This window comes from Dipodomys ordii, unplaced genomic scaffold (assembly GCF_000151885.1).
Source record: "Dipodomys ordii isolate 6190 unplaced genomic scaffold, Dord_2.0 Scaffold203, whole genome shotgun sequence".
Taxonomy (NCBI): Eukaryota; Metazoa; Chordata; class Mammalia; order Rodentia; family Heteromyidae; genus Dipodomys; species Dipodomys ordii.
Window position 1 is genome coordinate 610,619 of NW_012267419.1, and position 27,058 is coordinate 637,676.

The 27,058-nt window shown below is 41.8% G+C and overlaps 1 protein-coding gene across 2 annotated transcripts in view; it reads right to left on the reverse strand.

The window, feature by feature from the left end:
- Positions 1–5,237: 5,237 nt before the first annotated feature.
- Drp2 (dystrophin related protein 2) overlaps positions 5,238–27,058 on the reverse strand; it is a 49,023-nt gene continuing 27,202 nt past the window's right edge. Inside the window, exons 6-23 of one of the 2 annotated variants that reach the window (XM_013035072.1) lie at positions 26,449–26,717; positions 25,941–26,087; positions 25,474–25,552; positions 23,845–23,905; positions 23,504–23,565; positions 21,243–21,317; positions 19,274–19,475; positions 18,968–19,053; positions 16,049–16,206; positions 15,298–15,464; positions 13,338–13,449; positions 11,602–11,738; positions 11,228–11,293; positions 10,843–10,908; positions 9,947–10,090; positions 7,378–7,615; positions 5,858–5,978; positions 5,238–5,536 (exon numbers count right to left, since the gene is read on the reverse strand). In XM_013035072.1, the coding sequence (XP_012890526.1) occupies positions 5,412–5,536; positions 5,858–5,978; positions 7,378–7,615; positions 9,947–10,090; positions 10,843–10,908; positions 11,228–11,293; positions 11,602–11,738; positions 13,338–13,449; positions 15,298–15,464; positions 16,049–16,206; positions 18,968–19,053; positions 19,274–19,475; positions 21,243–21,317; positions 23,504–23,565; positions 23,845–23,905; positions 25,474–25,552; positions 25,941–26,087; positions 26,449–26,717 (2,315 nt within the window). In that variant the 3' untranslated portion in view covers positions 5,238–5,411. The remainder of the gene's footprint in view (positions 5,537–5,857; positions 5,979–7,377; positions 7,616–9,946; positions 10,091–10,842; positions 10,909–11,227; positions 11,294–11,601; positions 11,739–13,337; positions 13,450–15,297; positions 15,465–16,048; positions 16,207–18,967; positions 19,054–19,273; positions 19,476–21,242; positions 21,318–23,503; positions 23,566–23,844; positions 23,906–25,473; positions 25,553–25,940; positions 26,088–26,448; positions 26,718–27,058) is intronic. The other variant, XM_013035073.1, reaches the window with a different exon arrangement.

The window sequence follows — 27,058 nt, forward strand, 5'->3', positions numbered from 1 at the left end:
CTACCACTTGAGCCACAGCACCACTTCCGGCTTTTTTCTTTTTGCTTATGTGGTGCTGAGGAATCGAACCCAGGGCCTCGAGCATGCAAGGCAAGTGCTCTGCCACTGACCCACCTTTCCAGCCCCCCAAAAATGTTTTTTTTAAAGCTTCTGAGTCTGGCGCTGGTAGCGCATGCCTGTAATCCTAGCTACTCAGGAGGATGAGATCATGGTTCTAAGCCACCCGGGCAGGAAAGTCCATGAGACTCTTATCTCCATTAACCACCAGAACACTGGAAGTGGATCTCTGGCTTACAGTGATAGAACACTAGCCTTGAGCAAAAGAGGTCAAGGACAGTGTCCTGTTCAAGCTCCACAACTGACAAAAAAGAAGCTTCTGTACAGCAAAAAAATACTTACCAGAATCGAGACCACCTACAGAATGGAATGAAAATCTTTGCAAATCATTCATCTCATAAAGGATTAATATCCAGAATATAGAAAGAGCTAAAAAATTAAACACAAAATAATAAATAATCCAATTAATAAGTAGGCAAATGAATTAAGCAGCTGGTTCTTAAGAGAAGAGCAAATGGCCAAAACATATAAAGAAATATTCAACTTTCTCAGCCATAAAGAAAATGCAAATCAATTTTCATAAATGCATATAGAGTGTTGGGATCATGTTTTTCATCTAGAATATAGACCTTAATAATAATAATTAAATATAATAGGAGGACTGTTGGGAAGAACTAGTGGGATGGGGACTTGGAAAAGTAAAGGGCGGTGGAGGAATTGAAGTTATATGAATATGGAAATAGCATAATGAATCCACTAAAACCTATAATAAAAGATTGTTGTGGATGAAAATAAGGAAGAAGAGTGAATTTATCAAGGTACGTCATGTATTATCGACTATCATATACTATGGACATCATGTACTATGGAACGATCACAGTGAATCTCTTGTATAATTAGTATAGTCTAATATTTTTTTTTAAAGCGGGGCACCAGAACCAGTGGCTGTGCTGGTAATCCTAGTTATTCAAGAGGCTGAGATCTGAGGATCACAGTTTGAAGCCATCCCAGGCAGGAAAGTCTGTGAGACCTCTTATTTCCCATTAACCACCAAAAAGTCAGAAATAGAGCTATGTATGGCTCTATCCGTAGACTGCCCAGGAACTGAGCTCAAGCTCAGAATTAGAAAAAAAAGAGATATCACATATCATCAATTCATAGGGACATTTTAACAACAAATACATATATAGCCAAAATCTCAGAATAAAGAATAGATCTTTAGTGGGAGGACAACAAAGGAGGGGGTAAACAATGCTCAACAAGAAATGTAGTCATTACCTTACTCATGTAACTGTAACCCCTCTGTACAGTATCTTTACAATAAAATAAAATTTAAAAAGAATAGATCTTTATTCAATAAATACAACTTTATGAAAACTCACTGGAATGTCCTGATTTTTCTTATATTGATTCAGCTGATGGGAAAATTCAGATTAGTAAGGATGCAATGTAGGAACCATGACTCTCTAGAATTCATTCTGTGAGGTGAAAACTAGCTAATTTGGGGGAAGATCTACCTATCCAAGCAACAGTGGCACATGGGACCAAAGAGGATGTCTTTTTAATACCATAGGTGTTGCTCTTAATCAATCTGGTGCCTTATGTTTTTTCAGTGTTCCTGTCGCTTCTTGATTCAACCTTTCTTCCCACCCCCAAAGAAGAAAATTGTATAAAATATCAGATCAGAATAACCAAAAGAACCAAAGTAACCAAATACAAATTTATTCTTCAAAGCAGAATTCAAGGATAAAGGAAAAAAGCACCACTGTGAGTGGCAATCAAAGTTAACCAATATGCTCCAGCTCTGCCTCTTCATCCCAATCTTTTCTACACTGGCCCATCCTTGTCAAGTTCCTTATCCAATTCTCATCCTTATGACCAGTTTTTGCAGCTTCAGTCTGCCCTCAGTCCTGCCCTGGGGACAACAAGGAGTTCTATCACATCCCCTCCCAAGGACAGCAGCTGTAGCAGAAGATAGACACTGGAAGTGGAGCTTTGAGCCTTTTGCTCTCACACAGCCACTGGTATTAAAACAGTAAGAAGTCACTGAAGTATTTCTTTGTTTTCAAGGGCTATGTTCTGGCAGGAAGGTCCAAAGATACAACTGCCCAGCTGAAGAGCCATGTCTCCACAGCCCTAGAGCAGTGCCCTCAGTTTATCTCCCTGTTTATGTTAAGGCAGATATATTCTTTGTTATCTGTCAAATATGTCAAGGGGAATTGGATGGAATGCTTATCCAGAAAGGCTCCCAGAGACTACAATGCTTCCATTGAGAATATAAGCTCAAAGAATGATCTAGCCTGAAGCTGGCTAGACATGTAGCTCAAATCCTTTTTAAACATACACCTCAGGCAGTAGGGGTATTCTTTAAAATAAATCTAGTGAGAAATCATATCTCAGAACTGGACTTTGCTTAACTTCTTGGTTCCTTATTTCCACAGTCAACCAGCCCAGTTCCTGGGATACCAGAAACTCAATAAAGAAGGGTTTAGAAGGAAATGAGCACTTGAGAATCTTGAATCCAACTTTTCCATTTTGGAGGAAGGACATATGTGTTCTGGAGTAGGATACTTTCTAGGAAATCCTATCACAGCCTAATATCCTCCAGCCAGTCCACATTCCCAAACAATTGCCATTTAATGTGAATCACAGATAGGCTTACAATGGCTTTTTGGCCGATTCAAATTCTGTCCAGAATAAATTGTCAGTCTGAACTGTTCTCTACTATTTGACAACAACTCCAGCAAACATTCACATTCCTGATCACTGAGGCTAATTTCACAAGTCAGTAGGCTACCAACCCAACAACTCCATTCACCACCTTCCAGTACAGGATCATACATTACATAGTACACCTTTAAGAGACATGATATGTAATAGATACCTAACAACATACAATGCATTTTGGTAAATCCACCCCCAATGTAGATACACAATGCCCACAGATCCATTTGCCTCACTGCGGGCAGACTGCCCAAACATGAAGCAGCAACTGTCACTGGACCCTTGAACAGTATACTCACCTCAGGCATTACATGTAAACACAAGATAGCAAAATGTCACTGACTCCCTTAGTGAGAATTCATCTCTTCACCTGCTGCTTCAATCCACCTACAGCCCAAATCCTACATAACAAGATCTATGTCTTTTCTACCATGCCTGGCCCATTAAAGTTACCTCAGGCTCTCAGCAGCCCCAAAGCTTTTGGGTGGGGTAGGGGTTAAAGAAATAACTTTCTTGATAAAAGATTGTTCCATAATATCTGTCATTTACAAGTTTCAAATGGCTTACTCCTGCCCAGAATCTACACTCCTACAAAGATGTCCCACTCTGACTGATGTTCAGGCTCTGTATCATAAGCCTACCTATCTCCTGCTCACCATGCATGGCTAGAGACCTCACAAACAGGGGCAGATATTGGGACATGAGATCTGACACTATGAACCTGTGGCTTAGTGAAGGGACTCCTTGGCTTCAGAACCCAAGTGGCTATCCAACTTTCCCCAGATCAGATTGATCTAGGTTCCTAGAAGTTTTCCCTACTGGCTACTACCTGATTATAGTACAATACTCCAAATATGTCACTCTTTGATAATGTTGGCAATCACTGTTTTCCTTAAGTCCCTGAGCTAGATTTTAGGAGCTGAAAGGAGCCAGGAGATGTATTCTTGTCTTAGCATGGCAAAGATATTTTGCTTTGAATAGGATGGATGAAGCATAGATCTCTATTTTGGCACCTGAATCATTGTTAACGGATATCCAGAAAATTTCATCCAAGTCCAGGTGTCAAAGGAGACAAGTTTGGAATAAGTGAAGAGAACAGAATGACTGTTCTGTTACAACTCCCCTGTGGCCAAAGGCTCTTGTTACTTTGGTCTTGAGGGCAGCTTAGCCCAAATAACAATGCAGAGGCCTTTTAGGGGAACAGCCAAGATGATTAATCTCTCTTTCCAACTAGAGGCTGAGTCTAACAAAGAGCAAGGCAGAACATTAATACTTCAAGCAGTATTAGAATTTAATATGTGAGTGAGGCTGAGAGAGCACTGATGTACAGTAGATATGTAGAATAGATATGTATGTATATAAACTCAGGCAAATAAGTCTACTGCAGGGCTCTGGGGAAATAATTCTTGGTAGAAAGCAGCCTAAGTGGGTTCTGACTCAGTTCCAAGTTTCCAAGCTTAATCCTTTCACCCCTACTATCTACTTTGAACAGTTGCTGGATAAAGGAGTCACGGTATATGTGGCTTAGGAAGAGTTAGTTCGGCTTGAGGATTGGTTCACTTTCCAGAGTTAGTCACAAGAAGGCCTTGTCATCTGAGTAGAAAGCACCCAGCTTTCTGATTTATGTCCAGTGGCTCCTAGGAAGAAATCTCTAGTCAGAAGGGCCATTTGCAACTGCCTTATGATTAGCTGGGGGGTAACGCCAGCCACCTCACTTGATTTAGACTAAGACAGGAAAAGGTCACAGCCTAGAGGGTCAGGCACCCCAGGGTGAAGATGCCCTTGCTGAGCAAGCTGCCACTGATCCATCCCCCAAGTCTAGAAGACATACTTAAATAGGTTAGACTGAGTTTCTAGAGAATCTCAGGGCGGGTCTCTTGAAATGCTGAAGCCTTGAGGAAAGAGGAAAATCAGGGAAAAATTCTCAGCCCACAAATATTTCTTTAATGCTTCCAAATGTAAGGTGGAAATAGAAACCAGAATGAACTGTTTCCGCCTCATAGAAGGTCTGCCAGGGACTAAGGCAGAAGGAACTGAAAATACTGGAGGAGGAAACAACATGGAGGCAGAATTCTAAGGGTTAGGGTTATGCCTTGGAGCTGAAGTAACAAAGCACACACTTCCCAGACTTCTTCAGGGCACTATGGAGGGGAGTCTCAGAGATACCTTTTCACTTTCCTGAATTACTAGGGCCAATCTCTATGGATTTATAATACTGGTGCCCTGGAGCCATTAGGACTCTCTCTGTCCATAATCCCATGGAGAAAAAAGGTAGTAGCCACTGTATACTGCTTAGTTCTGCAAGGCAATTTCTCTGTTCCCCGTCTGAATGAGAAAAGTACAATTTACCTGGGCTGCAACAGCAAGGTAATGTAAGGAACAGGTCTCAAACTTGAGAAAGGACACGTTTGTAGAGTTGGAGGAATCATGTGTCTCTGTCCCTTCTCTTCCACCCCTCCTCCACCACACCCACCTCACATACAACCAGATCCCTGTTGCTGTCTGGAGCCCAAATAACTCTGGTTATTGCAGGACCAGTGGGGACTGGAAAGGTTGGGTGAAGGCTGAGGGAAGGATTTGACCAGAACCAGGAAAGGACTATGGACTATAAGGATGGGGATCTTGCTCCATCAAGAGGCCATCAAGGTGTTGGCAGTCACATCAGAGCTTCGTACACTGGGGAAGGCATGGCGGAGCTTCTCCATGATGTCTTCCAGGCACAGGCTGACATCCTGGCTCTTTGATCCCACATCATCTGAGTTAGGAAAGAGAGATTGAGGAAAATAATAACATGATACTCCTTTGAGTAAAAGCAGGACACCATAGTAGGATATTATCAGCTGAAGTGCCAACCTAACGCAGGTGCATTTTCCCATTGCAATGATGCATACGTAGGAGGCACTCACAATATCTCCTATGTTTATAGGAGCAAATCAGTCAATCAACCAATCATCTCTGAACCTAAGCTTAAAATCAAGAGGGGCAACTAGTCCCAGTCCTAGCAGAACCTTGGGCAGGAAATCTAGGCAGGAAAACCCCATGAAAGGAAAGGACTAGGAGGAGCTGGGGAACATACCTGCAGCCTCAGTGTCTGGAGTAGTCTGTCCCTTCTCCCGGCGGTGACTGCTTTCTGACTGCTGTGGAGAGGAAGCTAGGGACGAGCCTGCAGAGCCATTGCCATCTGACTCGGTGGGTGGCTAGCAAGAAGTAAGGTATGATTAAGTGGGTTTGCCTTCCTGACAGACTCTTCAGCTTAGAAGGGAACTTAGAGACCTCATGCTCATCTCTACCTTTAGACTTTAAGAAGCTTTGGCACCCAGCAGTGGCTTCCCCTTTTAGGAAACTTCTTAAAATATTAATTAAGTTAATGGTAATTAACTTCTTCCTTTAGCAACACATGTCAAAGGTTCCTAGTTCTTGAGAGATGGCAGGGCACCTAAAGGTCTTTTCAGCTATATATAAACTATTTAGAAGCCAATTTTCTCTGGAAATATAGAATTGCACACCTGGTCTTCGGTTCATGACATAACAGCATGTGCTAGAACTCTCTCCAGGAATTCATTTAGAAAATATCTTTTGGAAGATCTGGAGAGAAGTTAGAGGGCAAGAAGTACTATTGCCTGCTACACATAATGACAATAAAGGGTAACATTTATGAAGAGTATACTGTATTTCTGGCATAATGAATTCATTATCTCATAATGAACAATTGAGGTTAACTATATTGACCACAATTCTGTGAAGTTGGTATTATAATTATTCCTGCTTTACAGATGAGAAACTGGATCTGAGTGAGGTTAATTTTCCTAACACCCTATAGTAACTAACTGGAAGAGCCATATTCAAATCCATAGCTGTCTGATTCTAGAGCTACACTAGTTCTCAGAGAAGAAAGAAGCAGAAAGTAACAAGAGATCCCTTTATTGCAGTAATCTTTCTCTTGCCAAACATGTCCAACTTGCTTCTTTCTAGTAGCTGCTATACTACCAAAATTAATGTTATGGATGACATTTGAAGTTTGTTCTATCAATACCAATTTCCAATGGGGTTGTGAAAAAATGAGTCTTTCAAAGTCCTCTCTCTCATCCTAGCCAGACACTGGTGGTTCATGCCTATAATCCTACATACTCAGGATGCTAAGATCTAAGGATTGTGGTTCTAGGCAAGACTATACAGAAAAGTTTATGACACTCTTATCTCCAATTAACCATCAAAAAGATGAAGTGGAGCTGTGGCTCAAGTGGTTGAGTACCAGCCTTGAGCAAAAAAAGCCAAGGGGCAATGCTCAGGTCCTGAGTTCAAGCCCTAGCACCAGCAAACACACAACTAAGATGTCCTCCCTCTGACCCAAACCCTTTAGTATCTTGAGAGTGACACGTAATTGGTATACAAATTAGATAACAAACAATTAAGGATATGTCCCTATTAGCCCTTCCTTCCACTTCCCTCCACAACTGCCAGCCCAGTTCTCTTCAGAAAGTCACTTGACAGCCATAGCTAAGAAGTTGATTTTTCTTCCTTTTTGCTGCACTCCCAAACCCTACTTTCCATACCAATGTTCAGAACTGCTCAGATTCCTTCAGTCTCCAGCCTCACCTGCAGGAGCAGTTCCCTCAAACGCTGCAGCTGAGATTCTAGCTGCTTGTTGTGGTCCTCGAGGATCTGCATGCGAGTCTCCAGGCGGCTCTTGTGCTGCCGGAGGATCCTGGCTTCAGCCAGAAGCTCCTCATTGTTGTGGTCCTGTGCTACCTCAGTGGAACCCTCAGCCAGGGTAGGGGCCTCAGCCGCCTCCTCATGCTGCCATTTCAGACGCCTCAGCTCTCCCTGGAGAATCCTGCCAAGGAAGGACAAAGAAGTCAAGACATATGATTCCCAAGGGTAAGCAATCCCTGTGCTTCCTCAGCCCATTCCCCACCCAGAACCCTGCTGTTGTTAAACGGTCACATCCACTTCTTCTCCAGCATGTGTATCATGTACTCTGCTCTTCTGAGACCTCTGTGCAAATAGAGCTGACATTTCACATAAGAAATGGCTTAGGGCTTTGATGTACTGCTTCAGGGATTAATTCTGACCTTCAAATCAGGCAGAAACATGGTCTGCAAATAAAAGAAGCACTAGGCCCAATGACTCACCTACTCACTTTCTAGACATTTAAATTCCAGGGGATATCATAACATAAATAATAGACCATTCATTTTGCCTCTTCTCTCTATAACTTACCTCCTGTGTGACCCACATTGAAGGCACACGTTGGATCATCAAAGAAACAGATTCCAAAGGAATAGACTGCTTTGGGGAACATGACTCTTTTGTGGGGGTCACTGTAATAGAATCACTACCTGCCCAACATTTCTAAGGGTCTTCTCCCTGCTACTCTTTTTTTTTTTGTCGGTTGTGGGGCTTAAACTCTAGCTTGGGCACTGTCCCTGCACTCTTCAGCTCAAGGCTAGGGCTCTACCACTTGAACCACTTCCGGTTTTCTAGTGGTTAATTGGAGATAAGAGTCTCACAGATTTTTCTGCCCAGGCTGGCTTTGAACTGTGATCCTCACATCTCAGCCTCCTGAGTAGCTAGGATTACAGCCATGAGCCACCAGCACCCAGCTCCCTGCTACTCTTTAATGCAAAGTTTTTCAAACTGTTCTTAGCAAGAAACCAAAAATTTCCCCCCACTCAGTTGTGGAATGATATGTGTGGTTCTAATATGTATGACTAGGCCCACTAGCAAATATCACCTGTAGCCTATTCACTATGATAGGTCCTGTAATTACGGGTTTGGATGTCATGGCAAAGTCAGATTGTTATAGAAGTTCTGAAAAGGTAACTTTTCTATTTCTGTATTTATCTTTGCAGACTTCCTCCTGGGCATGGCTCCCCTGAAGGACACAGTTTGAAAGACTTAAAATGTATGGGCTGTGTACTGGTGACATGGACATCTTCTGGCTGCTTGTGAGACATGAAGAAACTCAGCCCCCTACCTGTCAATCAGAATCTGTATTTTCCAATTGCCCTGAGTGTACAGCTAATGTTTGTGGAGTGCTGTTCTAATAGGTGCTGCAGATTCTACTTCCTCCCTCAAAGTGGCTCAAATCTTCCTAGTCCTCAAATGTTGTATGTAATGTCACAGTGCTCTGGGATACTTTATGTGATAAGTATCTCTCTACTTCCAGCACAGAAAGTTCTTAGAAACCAGGAGGAGAAGGCTATTTTTATGCTAGTACAGAGGCTAGGATTCAGGGCCAGGGTGCTGTTCCTTAGCTTTTTCACTCAAGACTAGAGCTCTACCACTTGAGCCATACTTTCACATCTGGCTTTTTGTTGGTTAATTGGAGATAAGAGTCTCACAGACTTTCCTGCCCAGGATGACTTTGAACTGTGATCCTCAGACCTCAGCTCCTGAGTAGCTAGGATTACTACAATCAGCCACTGGCACCTTGCTTGTATTTGTTTGTATTCTCTATTCTTGTATGTAGTAGGTACTTGGAAAAACTGGAGTTACAAGGGCTCTTATAATAAGAGTCATTACTATTTATTGAGTCCTTACTATAAGCCAAGCACTGAGCTAACACATTATAGGCTGATCTTGTTTGGTCTTCACAGTTGACTTTGCGTTCACAATAATTATCATTATCCCCATTTTACAGATCAGGAAATGGAGTATAAGTAACTAGTTATACTAATAATATGTGGAAGTGTTAGGATTTTTTTTTTCATTTGATGATCAAGTTTTATCTTTGTAGACAGAATTTTGACTTAAATTGTAGTTATTAATTTTATTAATATCCATTAATATTTCTTTTTTCATGGGATGATTTCTTTTTATTTCTTTTTTTAAATTTAAATTTAAATTTTTTGTGAACATATTGTACAGAGGGGTTACAATTACATGGGCAAGATAATGAGTACATTTCTTATCAAGCATTGCAGCCTCCTCCTTTGTTTACCCTTCACATCCCTTCCCAGCCTCTCTCCGCCCCCCCCCCACCAAAGTTGTAAAGTTCATTTTTGACATGACAACTTGTACTTCTCATAGTTGTATCGGGTCCACCTGTATCCTTAACTGACTTGTTTTTCCCCATCTCCTCCACAAATTATAAGTGTTAGGATTTAAAATGAAACTGTCTGCATCAGGAACTCATACACATTCCAGCCATGACTATACCCACCGGTTCTCATCTTCTAAGTGGGCCAGGATTTTCTCTAGTTCCCCCTTGCTTTCTGTGGCCATTCTGCATGGAACCTGCTGTCCAAAGGCTGGCTCCCGATCTGTGATAGGGCTGGAGTGTCGTAACAGGTACTGGTCCTCATCTCTGCATGGGTGTGGGGAGAAGAAAGGAAGTAGGCAAGTATCGAATAGAGAAACCACTCAGGGGCTCAGCTCTCAACTGAGGACTCATGCCAGATAATTGGATTTTAAGTCTCATAAAGAGGAAAATGCCACAAGATCACACTTGGGAAGGGTGGAAATGTTCAAGGGTGGCAACAGCTGTAATTTGGGTAATGAGAGAGTATTTCCAGAATGTTGCAGCTTCTGAGTTCTACAGCTCCCTGAGATATATTGAACAAATCAGTTCCTAGTCTGCCCTCCTTTCCTTACCCACCTCTGAGAAGGATCTGATCCCAGTCAGGATCAGATTGTTCCCTGCAAGCACCTGCCTCTAGATCATCTCTGCAAGCCAGTTCTAGGGAGTTAGAGATGCAGGGCTCCTCCTCGGCCTTCTTTTGGCCATACTTGAGTCAAATTGGTATGGTACTAGATGTGGTTTTGGTATCTTGAGCAGAAAAAACATAGCTGCTTTTTGAAACTTAGATGAAGGTACAATCTTTTCTTGAAGTTGGCAGAGAACGCCTGGGCTGATTGTAGGGAGGTTGTTGATAGAGGGAAAGACTGCTTGTCTTACTAAATGCTTTGCCTAGGAAGAAGCCCGCCCTCCTGGGAGGAGACAATGACCCTAACCACCACCCTGGCTCCCATTCCCCTAGGGATATACCCTTCTCAACCAGTGGCAGAAGGTTCTCAAGAAGAGCTATTTCTGGAAACATAGCAGCTGTGGAAACTCACATGCTGTCATCTGGGGACAGGCTGTCGTTAAAGAAGGAACAATTTTGACTTTCCATCTCAGCAAGCCTGGAAAGAAAGACCAGAAACAGGAAGGAAAACTAGATGTGAGGACTGCTTTCATCTCAAGCATCTTTTTTTTTTTTTGTCGGTCGTGGGGCTTGAACTCTCATCTCAAGCATCTTAACCCCACAATAGAATCACTAGATTTGGGAGCTACCGAAATCACTCCTAAGTGTTGGGCCTTGCTGTCTAATTCTCATCTTACTGTGTACATCCCTTGGTCCTTATTCAAATCTCCTTGTCCAGATTTTTTAAAAAAAAACCCTCCCTGTGGTCTTCCTACAATCCCACCCCCACCCCAACATACATCCAAACCTGCTGGTACCTGCTAGCAAAATGCTCAATGCGAGAGTGTGTGTCAGCATGTGGCAACATCGGGGATGAAGCTGGCCTGGAAAAAAGCAGCAAAGACAGATGATCTAACAATTGGGCAGGTACACAGCCTGTTTCCTCATGACCCCCACCACTTCTGTTTTCCACATAGTGGAGACGGACAAGTTTTAATGGAACAAGATCATGATGGGATTCTGGTCTATTTCTCAGGCCCTAGTCTAGGCTACACCCAGTTGAATTGCCCTGACACTGATAGGATTTACCCTGGAACACTCTGTTAGCTCACCTAGGACCCAGCCCCTTCACAGTACATATACCATATCATCGAGCCTGCTTGTAGCCCCTACTCAGCCACCTGGTACTCACGTCTCACTGCAGTCAGCCTCCAGCACCGATTGCACAGGCAGATAACCTCGCTGAGGATGTTTGCTGAAATAATTCTTTGAGCGGAATTTGTTCTTTAAGGTTGTAGCAAAGTCCCTCATGTTCTCACTGGAGGTGGTCTTGGGGGTGAGATAGGATAGAGAGACTCATCTTGTTGCTTTCCAGATGTTCTGAGAAGTTGTGTCAGATCCATCAGAGCACTAACGCCTAATTCTTTTCTATTTTTTTCTCCTCCTTCCCTTTCTCTTTCTATTTTTCTTTCTTTCTCTTCCCTCCCTTCCTCCCTCCCTCCCTCCCTCCCTTCCTTCCTTCCTTCCATTTGTTCTTTCTGTGCTGGAGATTGAACCCAGAGCCTCATATGCTCCATCACTTGAGTTCACACCCCCAGTACTTTTATTTGTACTTTTAAAAATTTCTGGAGGTGGCTCTGTGGCTCAAGTGGTAGAGCGCTAGCCTTGAGCTGAAGAGCTGAGGGACAGCGCCCAGGCCCAGAGTTTAGCCCCACTTACCAACAATAAACAAACAAACAAATAAACAAATGAAAAATTCTGTGCCAGTAGTAGTGTTTGAACTTAGGGCTTGAATGCTGTCCCTTAGCTTTTCATTCAAGGCTGGTGCACTAGTGACTTGTGGACTTTTCTGCCCGGGTTAGCTTTGAACCTCAATCCTCAGATCAGAGTTTCCTGAGTAGCTAGCATTATAGGCATGAGCCACCAAGATAGGGAAATTACTTTTTTTTTGTCAGTCATGGGCCTGAACTCTGGGCCTGGGCGCTGTCCCTCAGCTATTCAGCTCAAGGCTAGTGCTCCACCACTTGAGCTACATCACCACTTCCGGCTTTTTCTGCTTCTGTGGTGCTGAGGAATTGAACCCAGGGCTTCATGCATGCAAGGCAAGCACTCTACCACTGAGCCACCTTCCCAGCCCCGGAAATTATATTATTTTTAATAAGCATGAAAAAGGCCGACTCAGAAGTTGGAACCAGGAAGCAACTAACAAAGCAGTTAAGCTTCCCTCTATTTAAATGTTAAGTTACAAAGTCTAAGAGACCTAAAAGGGTCCTAGCTAGCTAAAACTGCCCTCTCTGTAAATGGGTAAAGACAGTAAGCTCATCTGAGAAAATAAAGCCCTAAAGCTCATTCATTATCAGGCCTAGAGGCATCTCCATATTTTAGAATAATAAGTAGCACCCTAATGATCGCTTAAGGGCTGAGGATTTCTAGAAGGTATAACCACCATCTATTCCTCCAGCTCAGAAAGGACAAAGGCAGCAGCTAACAGCTGCCATTTTGAATCTTTAACTCTTATTTCTTGCAGGAAGAACAGGAAATATTTTCCTTCTCTTTCTTTCTACCTTAATCTTATTTTTGTGATAAAACTTTCACCTTGCAAGCTTCTCCTTTTTGTAAGATACCCTGAAGTGCTTTTCACAGGAGGATCTCAAGGACCTATAATTTTGTGTAGAAACTGGGAATATGAGGGAACCCTTCAATTCTCCATTAACCTTAAGAGTTCTTTGGGACAACTGTGGCCTTAATTTGGAATTCTGGTAGAAGAATAGAGAGACCTTGATTCCCTAGGCTTGTGAATCACCAGAACTGTTTGAGAATGTTTCTTATATGAGAGCAGAACACAGAGAATCAAGGCTGAGCAAATTGGGTGAAGCCCTAGTGCCTGACATCTGCTTGCTTCTCCCTCCTAGCCCAGAGACTCCATACCGGTGTATAATATTCCATGATGGGGTAGTGCAGCTTGTTGCCTTTGCTGGCCCGACCTGTCAAGAAGCAGGTCTGGCAGATATCCACATTAAATTGCTTCAGACTCCGGTACCTTGGGGAGAGAAGACATAGAAGGAAAGATAACCCAGTGTGCCATAGTAACCTTACCCATCCCCTCTATATCCAAATACATACACGTGTAAGAAGGAGGTGGAACACGGAGTCATAACATTCTCAACCTCCCACACACAGCAGTGACTGAGCCTTATTCTAGAGACCATGGTCTCCATGAAATCACAAGCTCATTTTCCCGGGAAATGTGAGGAAGTAGTGTTGAACAACCTATCATTTAAAGGGTGGAAAGAGGAGCAAAGGCAAAGATCCCTTTGTGATATATTTTTAAACAAGCATGACTCCAAGGCTCCATGACCCAAGGTACCACCACCTACTTCAGAGAACATAATACAAAGACAGTTTATTCTATTACCTGTGATTAAGTTGGATGAAAGTTATTTCCATAGGTTTTTTAATAATAATAACTCTATTATTTCAGAGTATAGAAGAGTCCTTTATATTTACTTCCAAAGCCTACCTAATTGCCCAGACTTAGCACAGAAGAGTAAAATGCCTTGCCTTAGAGGAGTTGGATGATCCAATATCACTAGTAGCTGTGTGAACTTGGGCAAGTCACATCCCACCTCAGTGCCTTGTTTGCTCATCTTATTTAAAGCAGAATATTGGCCTGTGCTGGTGGTGGCTCATACTATAATCCAAGCTATACAGGAGGCAAAGATCTAAGGATCATGGTTTGAAGCCAGCCCAGGTAGGAAAATCCATGAGAGTCTTCTCCAATGAACTACCAAAAAGCCCGAAGTAGAGCTGTAGCTAAAATGGTAGACCTCTACCATTGAGTAAAACTGCTCAGGGACAATGCCCAGGTCCTGAGTTCAAGTCCCAAGATCCCCCCCCCCAACAAACACACAAAAGCAGAGTATATGTAGTTGTGTGCTGGTGCTTTAAAAAGTGAAAAAATTGAGTTTTTTAGGATGAAAGTAAAATTCAGGATATGGTTGCTTTTGGGCAATGAAATCACGGATACTTCAAATATACTATAATATTGTTATAGCCCTTAACTTTGGTTGTGGGTTTACATTTCAGGGTGTTGGATTCAGTTCTTGCAATTTTACAAGAGCTAGCTAGCTGTTAAAATTTCAAAAGTTTTCTAAATTTGCTGTAAAACACAGTCATTATTAAAACTTGAAATTATTAATGTTCACAATTAATAAATGATCTGAAAGAGGTAGTTCATATTCCACACTCATTTCTTCTTAATTAATTTATCATTATCTATCTTCTTGAAGCTATTTATTACAGGTTGAGGATCCTTTTATTTGAAATGCTTGAGAACAGAAGAGCTTCAGATTTTAGAGTTTTCATTTTTTAACTTGTATACACTACTGATTAAACATCCCTAATTTCTGATTATTGGCTTTGGGATATTCAACTAGCATCTCTATGGTGCAGACACTATAAATATTATAAATCTGTGCATCTTTTCCTGATCTCTGCTTAGGAACATTTGTAGATAATGTGACATGGGCAGGTGTGTTTGTGGGAGGGTTTCCATTACAGAAATGCTACAACTTGTTTTTCTTTTTTTTCCTTCCAGGGAGTCTATTGTAGAACACTTCCTGACACACCATTTGGTAAATTGGAATTTTTATGATGTCCACTATGTACTTTTGTAAATCTATAGTATTTCAGATTATAACCAAAACATAATGGACAGCATTTCCAATTTTATAAAATGTTAAACATTCTGTACTACAATATATACTAATACATAAAAGATGTGTCTTTTCAATTATAATGATTAACTGATGTGTTGTGTTATACTGAATTATAGGTCTCCTGAATTATTTATGATGATTATCATAGCAGCTAGTATTGTTCTCCCTACCTGAACCCTTTAATTGGACACTGCCTACAGATAGAGCACTTGGTTTGATGCTTCACTTGCTCAGCAATGGTGACGCGATGCAGAACAGCCAGCCACACCATGGACTGGGGCTCCAAGTTGACCCACTCCAGGAACTGGGAAGCTTCAATGACTGGCTTCCCAGTGCTCTAGGGAAACAAGAAATCCCATGAAAATCACTGATGCTTGAATTATCTTGTTTCTTAAAGAATCAGGGAAACCAGAAGAGCCTAGGTCAGCATGTTCTCCAGAGATGTCCACTTTTGGCTCTGTCTTAGATAAACTGGTATCCTTTAGGGCAGGACTCCAACCCTAGAGATCAAAGAGCCCTCAGTCCCATCTTTTCTTTCTTTCTTTTTTTTTTTTTTTGTCGGTCATGGGGCTTGAACTCTGGGCTTGGGCGCTGTCCCTCAGCTCTTCAGCTCAAGGCAAGCACTCTACCACTTGAGCTACAGCGCCACTTCCGGTTTTCTGGTGGTTTATTGGAGATAGGAGTCTCACGGTCTCTCTTGCCCGGGCTGGCTTTGAACCTCGATCCTCAGATCTCAGCCTCCTGAGTAGCTAGGATTATAGACATGAGCCACCAGCGCCCGGCTCAGTCCCATTTTTTCATCCCCACACATTCTCCTAGCCCTGAGCACTTCAAAACATAGATTTGGCTCTTCCTTCCCTTCGTCCCACCCTTCCTCCCCTTCTTTTCCCTTCCTCCATCCCTGTTCAGTTTCATACTCACAAAACGAAAGCAACTTCGGACACTGGGCTCCACATTGCTTCCCCCAAAGGCTGCTACTTCACCCAGCTGACGGGGCACCTGAATGGCCTCATGAAGCAGGACACCAAGGTGACGTTGGTCACACTGGCTGCCAGAGTTGGCCACTTGGCTGAAGAGGTCTGCTAGCCCACAATTAAGAAATGGCCAGTCCAATGAAGAATGCCAGGAGAATGAGATGAGGGGATGAATAAAAAAGGAAGACAAGAAAGAAAACAACCACTGAAGTAAAGACTTTTTTTGTGAGGGTGAAAGCAACTGGGGATTTAACCCAAGACTACTAAATGATTTACATAGACATATTCACTTTTTAAATTTTTAGTTTGAAATAGGTTTACTAAGTTTCCCAGCCTGGCTTTGAACTTAAAATCTTTCTGCTTTAGGCTGAGGAGTATCTGGAATTACAAGTATGTGCTTTCAAGCATAAAATATCTAGAGGTTCATCCTAGATGCCAAGAAGTTTTAAAAAAGGACACTCTCTGAGTTTCAGGAGAAAAAAGCAAACATAAAGAAGGAGCATGAGCCAGGTGCCAGTGGCTCACACCTGTAATCCTAGCTACTCACGAAACTGAGATCTGAGGATTACAGTTAGAAGCCAGCCCGGGTGGAAAAGTCCATAAGACTCTTACTTCCAATAAACTATTCAGAAAAAGCTGTAAGTGGCACTGTGGCTCAAGTGGTAAAGTGCTATCCTTGAGCACAAAGAGATTCAGGGAAAGCACTCAGACACTGAGTTCAAGCCCAATGACTGACAAAAAAAAAGGAGCATGAAAGAGAGAATGTGATGGAGAGAAAGAGAGAGAGAGAGAGAGAGTACACACTGGCTATAACAGCAATTCCAGACACAAGATGAGAGCCATGGGCTCCAGGGTCCCTGAACATGCACTATCATCAGACTTCCGTCTATTCAGGAGAGGGTATCTTCATGTGGCTCATATAGAATGATCCTGATGTAATCTCTAAGTTGTCCATACATAAGGATGAACTGACAAGGATAACTGAAGAAGAGGAGATAATTCAAAGCATCTGATCATCTTAAAAATGATCTCCATGTGTATTCAGAATATACTATGGTGTTGGTATTTGAATAGAGACTATTGGTTCTTCAAGGCATCCTCAATCCCAGGCCAACCTTAGCGAATTTCTTTCAGAGAGTATTGTCTCATACCTTACCTAAGGACTAGAAAATACACAGAAGCAAAAGGCAAAAACCTACATTCAAGCTCTGGATCCATTGCTAACTACATGTAGAATCTTGAGTTGGCCATCAAGCTATCTAAGGGGAGTTTCCCTGAAACTGGATATAAATAATCACTGCCTACTCCATCTTAAAGGAATGTTAGGCAAAGTAAATAACATCCTAGCTACAAACATGCTTAATATGTTCCTCTCCATGTAAAGTTTCACCAGACCAGACCAACGTCATCTCTCTTCTGTGAACCACTGTAGTACTTATCATCTGCCACTTAGAATAGTTTCATTAGTGCTTAAAAATGATTTTTGTTTATTTCTGTCTCTTCCTCTAAGCTGTGAAGTACTTGCAGAAGTGATCATATCTAATTTTTTTGGGGGGGTCGGTCATGGGGCTTGAACTCTGGGCCTAGGCACTGCCCCTGAGCTTCAGCTCAAGGCTATGCTCTACCACTTGAGCCACAGCACCACTTCTGGTTTTCTGGTGGTCAATTGGAGATAAGAGTCTCACAGACTTTCCTGCCCAGGCTGGCTTTGAACTCAATCTTCAGATCTTAGCTTCCTGAGTAGCTAGGATTATAGGCATGAGCCACTGGTGTCTGGATTGATTTTATTTTTTCAGTCATAAGGCTTGAACCCTGGGCCTGAGCACTGTATCTGAGTGCTTTCTCTCAAGGCTAGTGCTCTACTACTCTAAGCCACAATGCCACTTCTGGTTTTCTGGTTGTTAATTGGAGATAAGAGTCTCACAGACTTACCTGCCTGGGCTAGCTTTGAACAATGATCCTCAGATCTCAGCCTGCTGAGTAGCTAGGATTGTAGGAATGCCCAGCTTGACCTCATCTAATTTAACCTATCACTCCTTCCATTTACTAGAGAAGTCAATACCTCTTAAGATTCAACACTTAATGATACTGCTTCAGAAAAGTCCAAAGTGCTGAGTACAATGGAGGAAGGAGTGAAAAACAAACAGACCATAAACCACAGAGGTTAAAAACTACACAAGTGGCTAGGTGCTGGTGGCTCATGCCTGTTATCTTAGCTCAAATCTCAGGGGCTGAGATTTGAGGATCATGGTTCAAAGCCAGCCCAAGCAGGAAAATCCTTGAGACTCATCTCCAATTAACCACCCCCAAGTCAGAAGTGGTGCTGTAGCTCAAAGAGGTAGAGCATTAGCTTTGAGCAAAAGGGCTCAAGGATAGTGACCAGGCCCTGAGTTCAAGCCCTGTGACCACCCTTTCCCGCCCCCCCAAAATCCCCTACATTTTCTACCTCCTGGGAAAATGGTCATTATTGAACCGTGTCTGTGTAATGACAGGAGAAATCTCTAAGAGAATGTGAGACATGGCTAGAGCTCCAGATACAAGACAGCTATGCCTGATAGGCCGTGAGGACTAGAAGAAGAAAGTCAGGTTCTCCAGGAAGTCAGTGCAGAGTCTAAACACATGCATTGGATCAGAAGAAACCAAAACCCCCAGAGTGACACCAGCAATAAAAACCAGCCTTAGGCCCATCTTGGCCTTTGGCTATCATGTATTATTTTTTATAATAGCCAGTGTCAGGAAGCAGTCTAAGGTATACAAGTACCCCCTCTGTAAATTCATATGACCTTCCTTCTGCTTATCTTATACCCTTTCTCCTCCTTGCAGTACCTCTCCCAAGAACACTACATAAGACTCTGGTAGTACTCACACTGAAGTTTTTCCTTCACTTCTGTGCCACACAGGCATGCAATGCCAGTCTTAAAGGACAATGCCCGCATCTTTCCACTGCGACCACTAGGTTAAAAAGAAGAGAATGAGAACATGAGGATATGTAAAGGGTTAACATATTGACAGTAATTTTCTTGATTAGGTTGACCCCAGTAGGACTCAGGCCATCTGTGGCCCATGCTGAGTTGGGTCTAAGTCCACCATGACAGCAACCCCTTCCCACCAGGACCACTGGAAATATCTCATTGAATTTATCTTGGAGATCACCAGGACCAAAAGTCACTACCTATCAAACACATTGAGGAGCCAGTTGAGACTCATGTCTACACATAGTGGCACATTGACTAGGATGCCTCTCTCCTCCTCCAGCCGTTCGTATAAGGCAGTCAGGCAGTGAATGACCTCCACCACATCCATCACGTGTTCACTGGCTTGCAGATCATGCTCATTGAAGATCTCCAGGGCCGTAGTTAATGTTACCAGATCCACTGGAAAGGAGATGAGAGAGGGGAAGAATGGAGCCAAAAGTAGACTCTTGGGAGAATAGACCAAGAGACAAAGATACCAGCAGTCCCAAATTTGAATCAATCTTCAGGCCATTTACAAATATGGAAAAATGAGATTTTGTCTTTTGCAGAGAAATGGATAAACCTCAAAAAATTATGTGAACTAAGGCTGTGAGGGTCAGGACATATTTTCTCTCAAATATGGAAGTTAGATCTAAATTATAAATATATGTGCACATATATACAAGGTCAGATGCATATATATACAAACATGTTAACTAAAGTACAATGCATATATAAGGGAGTATTCCAATGGTGTAACTCCTTTGAACAACTAACTCATGGTGTAACTCCTTTGAACATCTACCTCACAGTCTAACAAAATGAAAACTAGGAAGCTTGAACACCTATTGTCAGGGTGGGGGTAAAGTCAAAGGGGGTAGGCAGATGAATAGAGAGGAAATATGGCCGAATGCATAATTGTTAATATGTGAAAATTGAACTAGGTAAATTGAGGAAATGCATGGGGGCTAGAAAGATGGGGGAGAATGATGAAAGTAGTCACCTTGTTTGAGATGCATTGTACTCACAAACTGACATGTTTACTTGAAATCCCTTTGAACAACTACATAAGAATAATAATAAATAATTTTTTTCCTTTACCAAGGAATTGGAAGGCAGTAAAAAAGTCCTCTAAATTGACCCAACAAATTTCTATAACCATATGTTCTTTGATACAAGTTTCAAGATGATGATGATAAGTGAATACTCATTTTCTCACATTGCACAGATTCCTAAGGAATCATACTTCATTTAAAGTTACTCTGTGTTTACATAGATTTCAACTGTAAATAGGTTTTGTAGATATTGTTTGTGAAGAATCAGATATGGCTGGGTAAATGTTATGTATAAGAGGCCATTTTCATTATCCCCAATGCTAACAGCCTAGCCAGATATTCTTGGGCCAGGAAGTTTGAATGAAAAGTACCTCTGAGAAATGGCCACATTGATCCCCAAAATACTGGTATTTGCTGTTAAATCCAATAACCTCATTAAGGCACACCATAAGCTGGAATATTTCCGGTCACAAAGCAGTTCCTTGATTTTCTTTTTCATTTTTTTTTCCTTTTGTGCATCAGTACTGGGACTGGAACTCAAGGCCTTGCACTCTTGTTTGGCTCTGTTGCTCAAGGTTGGTGCTCTAATACCTGATCCACAGCTCCATTTCCCGAGTCTTGGTGATTAATTGGAGATAAGCCTCTTCTGGACTCTCCTGCCTGACCGGCTTAAAACTGCAATCCTCAGATCTCAGCTTCCTGAGTAGCTAGGATTACAGACATGAGCCACTGGCACCTAGTTGTTAATTGATTTTCCATGTTGATCAAGGGAAAGGAGACAAGTACCTATGGGGTTAATGTGTGGCTTGAGGAAAATGGAAGAACCCTGGAAAGAGCATATGTCTACAGCCAGCATATTCTCAATTTTTGGAGAGTTCCCATGAAGACAATCAATACTCCTGACTAAGATGGATGAAAATGGGGAAAAGAAGCATCCAGATAAAGAGCAGGAGGATGGGAGTAAAAGTCATAGGAGTGGAAAAGTTGGGAGAAAATGAGGGAGGTGGTACATTGTTCAAAAAGAAATGTAGTTATTACCTTACTTATGTAACTGTAACACTCTTGTGCATCACCTTTACAATAAAATTTAAAGGAAAAGAAAAAGCCACCAGAAAGTGCAAGGGACACCTACAGCGCAGGGCCTTCTGTACTCTGCGGAGCTTCATGGCAGTGCGGTAAGCTGAGAACTTAATGTTGTTCAGATCAGCTGCAAAAAATGGAAAGAGTGCAAATTAGAACTACAACAAGATACCATATTTCACCCATCAGATTGGCATAAAATAGAAGTCTGACAATAGCAAGTATGAACAGGATTTGCATGAATGACAGCTGCCAGTAGAAATGTGAACTAATATAATCATCTTGGAAAACAACCTGGCATTATCTAGCAAGCTATACATACCCCACAGCAATAATTTACATTTTTCTGATCAAGACTCATTGTAGGAAGTTCATTTTCTATCATAATCCAATATATACATATTTCAGAAAGCAGTTCATTACTTGATTTAATAAGATAAAAGTGTAAAATGAATACAAAATCTGACTCTTGCTAAAGATCTGTTACACATTGATATTTCCAACATATTTCAGTTTTTCAAAAGCTTGTTACAACCCACTGAAATGTTATTATGACCTATAGACCAAAAGCATGTCTTAGAGAATTCCTTGAATACATTAAGCAGAAGACATGTACAAGAACTCCTCCACAATATTATTCTTTGAGCTACAAACCAGAAAGCTGTGTGTTTACCAACAGAAGATGGATGAAGACACTGCTGTATCTGATGGTACAATCTATGACATCAAAAAGTGAACTAATCACACGCATCTAGGACAAAATTTGCCTTGTAATTTTTTTTGTAATACTGGGGCTTAAACTTGGGGTCTCATACTCACATTTAGCTTTTTTTGCTCAAGGCTGACACTAGACCACGTAAGCCACACCTCTACTTCTGGCTTTTTGCTGGTTAATAGGAGATAAAAATATTGCAGATTTTTCTGCCTGGACTGACTTTGAACCATGATTCTCAGATCTCCATCTTCTGAGTAGCTAGAATTTTAGGCATTAACCACCAATGTCTGGCTTGAAGCTGTATTTTTGTAGGGTCTCATGTTTTTGTTATGGCCAGCCTCAGACTGATTCTCCTATTTATGCTCTCTGGTTATCTATGAAGACAGGTACATACCTCTGTACTTGACTTTTGGTTGAGATGGGAGTCTTGCTAACTTTTTCTCTGAACTCTGATCCTTTCTATTTCCATCTGTCAAGTAGCTCAGATTACAGGCTTGAGCCACTATATCAGGCCATGAGTTTCTCTTGGGAGGCAAAGATGAAGCTCCCAAAGTTCATACTCATTGCCATCTAGACAGCATCTTTCAAAGGAGATTAGTCCTCACGCTTATAAGCATCCTAGTGTGATGAAAAAATGTTCCTGGGGAAAATGTACAGCCTGCACATGAGGAAAATGCAGAGGGGAAAGGAATGAAGATTGTAGAAGAAAGGACTAAGCATTCACTTCCACCCCACTTGTTTATTGACTGAAATGTCCTTTTCTTTAAATCACTTTATTTCAGTATGACTGCCACAGAAAAAGCTGTACAAATGTAATGTATACAGCTTAGTGAGTCTTGAAACACCATGAAACTATCATCATCTGCAAGTTTCCTCCTATCTTCTATAATTTGTGTATAGGTCATTAGAGCACTTAGTGTAAGATCTACCCTCTTAAATTTGTAAATATAAAAATAATATTGTTAACTATAGGGAATATGCTATTCAATAGGACTATAGGACTTATCCATCTTTGAAGACTTTGATGAATATTTCTCCATTTCTTCCTCTCTTTAGACTGACAACAACCATTCTACTCTGAGAGTCCATGAATTTGACCAAATGTATTTATGCATTTATTTATTCATTTATTTATTTTTGTGCCAGTTCTGGCACTTGAACTCAGGTCGTGGGCACTGTCCCTGAGCTTTTTTTACTCAAAACTAATGCTCTACCACTTGATACACTTCCAGTTTTCTGGTGGTTAATTGGAGATAAGAGTCTCATGGACTTTCCTATCCAGATTGGCTTTGAACCACAATCTTCAGATCTCAGCATTCTGAGTGGCTAGGATTAAAGATAGGAGCCACCAGCACCCAGTGAAGTTGACTATTTTAGGTTTCTTATATAAGTGGGATTATGTGGTATTTTTCTTTCTGAGTCTAGCTTATTTCTCTTAAGTTCAGGCCCATTCCAATTGTCACAAATGTTGTCTTAAGGTTAAGAAGTATTCCATTTTGTATCTATAATGTATTTTCTTTTTCCACACCTCTTTACTGATGGACATTATAGGACAGCTGTACACATCCCCACCCTACACAGGAACCCCACATTCTTACCTAGGGTTTGGTATAACTCAGTCATCTTGGGATGGTCCCAGCATGTGGTCTGAGCCTGGTGACTACAAATAAAATCATCAATAGCACCAACATCCTCATACCCAACACCTATGTGCACACATCAATCAGCAATAAGATTGGATGCAACAGGCTGCAGGTGAACTCTCAAGATTCCAGAGCATAGGAGTACACCGTACCCAAGTAAAATCTTGTGCTCTGAGTAGGAGGAAAATGAGACTGGATGGAGAAATTCCCAGGACAAGAACTAACAGAGATGATTGGCAAAAAGACAAACAAGTGAGGAGGTGATTGACCCATGTCTGATTCTGATAATCACTTACTTGATGTAGTAAGGAACTTTATTAGGTGAAATTGCTCTTTCCCAGGGAACCTGGACAGAGGCTAGTAAAGAAGAGAAAGAAAGCTGGCCAATGATATTCTTCAAGCCTCCTGGCCATTGCCCTATTCTATCTTCCCCAAAAGTTGATAAGTCCCCCAAAGATATATCTGCCCCTTGCTGACAATTGTTAATAGCCCTGGAGGATAGGGTTATCACTTCTAATAAACATACCTGTCTCCCTGATGTTAGAGAGAAGAGAAGGAAGAAGTTGCCACTGATGCCCTGACATATGAGTGACGTGGCTACGGCATGGGCAAAAATACTTGACCACCATGACCACCCTAACTTTCTTCTCCCTAAGCAGACTGCCATTTTATCCATTCAAACTGCAGGCTGCTTCTGTGGATATAAAGTTTACTTTCTTTATGGGACTCCAAGCCCTTCCCCTTAGGCCAATGTTCTCAGCTCTGTGGGACAGAGGGAAATGGTAGTGCCCTTTTCTCTCTCATGAGGAATTCTAGACACCCATACCCCTTCAGCCCCATGTCTTTATCTTTCATGATCTTCCAGGAGAGGCTCTGAGTATAGTATATGGGTATGGCTACCTATTACTATTTAAATTTTAATAATTCTACCCATTGTTAACATTTATTGAGCTCCAGCAATGTGCTAGGTACCATGCTCATGCTTTGGGGAAGCATATCTTATTTTTCTTTTCTGTGAATTCTCATCATTTCCACTGCTAATCCCTTGATCTGGGCCACCATCATCCCTCATCTAGATTATTGCAATTTGCCTCCTAACTGGTGTCTCTGCTCTCATTCTTTCCCCTCAGCAATTTATACTTAACAATTTATTCTTGAAGCACACAATAGATGATGTCATCCTTCACCTCAAATCTTCTCAAATGTTATTTATTCCACTTGGAACAAACCTTAATGTTCTTACTTTCACCCTCAAAATTATCTGTGTTATGGCCTCCCTGCTCTTGTCTCTTTGTTCTCTTTCTCATGGCCTTCCTTTGTCCCTCAGCATGTTCCTGCTTTAAGGAACTAGAATCATTGCCTAGAATGTTCTTCCTTTGGAGACCCACATAGTTCACACTCACCTCCTATATTTCTCTGCTCAACTGTCCTATGAAGACCGCTGCAACACCTCTTCCTTTTAAATCCAGAACTCTCTATACATGCCTTCATGTCTTTATTTTCCCCATAGTACTCCCATAATTGACCTTATACATATTTTATTCATTTGTTTCTGATCTGGTGTCCTCTATTAGAATGTAAGCTGTCCATGTCTAAGCAGTTCTGTCTGTTTTGTTTACTAATATGGCCCCAAAGCTCAGAAAAGTACTTGGCCCATAATAAATATTGTTGAACAAAAATGTCACTTAATTTCTATAGCCTACTGAGCTAGGTAACATTCCCCTGTTTGCAGATGAGAAAATTGAGATAGAGTTATGCTATTTTTTCAAGTTTTCACAGCTATTAAGATACAGTGACTAAGACCTGGATATTTCTGAGGAGTTTGTTCTTTTCATCACTATAGTACATTGCTGTATCCTTACTGCCCCCAAGGGAACAATAGCGGCTAAGGTTCTGCTAAGTGAAATTCAGTTTGGCTCACATACAGGATAGAAAGTGCTGGGACCCAGGCCCAAAGTCTCGGTGAGCATCCTGGAGCTGTTTAAGCCTCTCACCAACCGATGCCTATAAAAGAACAGATAGGAAAGTTGTGGATTCATGTCAGCTATTTAACATGGGCTGTGTGGGTACCTCTGGGATCTTTCTGAGCTCTCATAAGCTGTTTTTTTCCCCTGTTCTAGCTCCTCCCACCATCATCCTACTCCTAGCCCTTCTTGAGCAGTTCCAGGAAATGCCTCCCTAATTTCAGTCACTCTTCCCTGGTTTCTGTCTTCTCTGAGTGTCCACATCTAGATAAGCCCTTCTACTTCTTCGGTTCCATCACTCCTTGAGGCTTAGGGATTAAGAAGTTGTTTCTGGCCTGCACATTTGGTACTAATGCTTTTCCATGTAGGTTTCATTTCAGCAGTTTCCCCCAAGCTTTCTCATGGCTCACTCCAAATCACTCTTCTACCTGGAGTTGTTTCCACCGGATGTTAATCTGCTCCAGAGCCCGAGAATTCTCCATTGACAAGTGTACATCAGAAATGGCAAGTTGGTGGGCCAGATCATTCACCAACTTCACTCCATCCTTCACAGGGGAGAATTCTTCTTTGAACAGCTGGAGAACCAGGACCCAAGTGTCACAACAGACAGAGAGTGGGAAAGAGGACCTGTTAGTCATTCACCTCAACTCCTCCCTTTCCATCCAGAAGTTTTGTTTCAACAACACAATAGCAGTGTTTGGCTAGGCAACTAGACTAAGATGTTGGTGGCCACAGTGTATGGCTTCTTCTCCTCATCGCCAAAAACCAGGAAAAGAGAAGACAATAGAACAGTGAGGACTATAAACAAACCAGTCCCAAATCTAGAAAATAAATCAAGAGAGTCTGAGTTGTAGTCCAGGCCAACAAAGGAGTCTCAGCAGGGGTAATATTATCAAGTCTCACTGGGGATTGTAGCCAGGAGAGGGGTCTGCATACCTTAATAGCTTGGATGTGTTCTGGGAGTGAATCAATGAACAGATCCCCAATGGGCTCCCATGTGGCTCTGACTCCCTCAGCTTGGGTCAAAGTAGTGCTCAACTCTTCCATTGCTGCTTGGATCTCCAACAACTGTTCTAGAGTATGCTCAATATGGCGGTGCTGGTCCACACAACGGGCTGTCAGCTTCTCCCATAGTTCACTGGCTACAGTTGCCTGCTTCCATACAAAGCGGCTAAGATTCTGGATCCGCTGTCTGGGGGAGGTATCTGCAAGTGCAGGCAGGAAGCCAGGTCAGGCTAACCAGGGAGGGGAGAACCAGGAAAAGGCAGAGACAAAGAACCCCCCCCTTTGTAAAATGTGTGTATGTATGTGCTTGCTTGTGTATATATTCATACTTATATAAATACATATTTTGCATGGGTAAATGCCTATTGCTCATTTAGTTTTTCAAAGACAAACTATTTATTTTGACATGGTTTTAGGTTCACATGCAATCATAAAGGATAGCACAGAAATCTCATATGTCCTTTACCCACAATTGGTAAAATGGTAGTACAATGTCCCACCCAGGGTTTGACATTGACATAACCCATTAGTTTTATTAAGT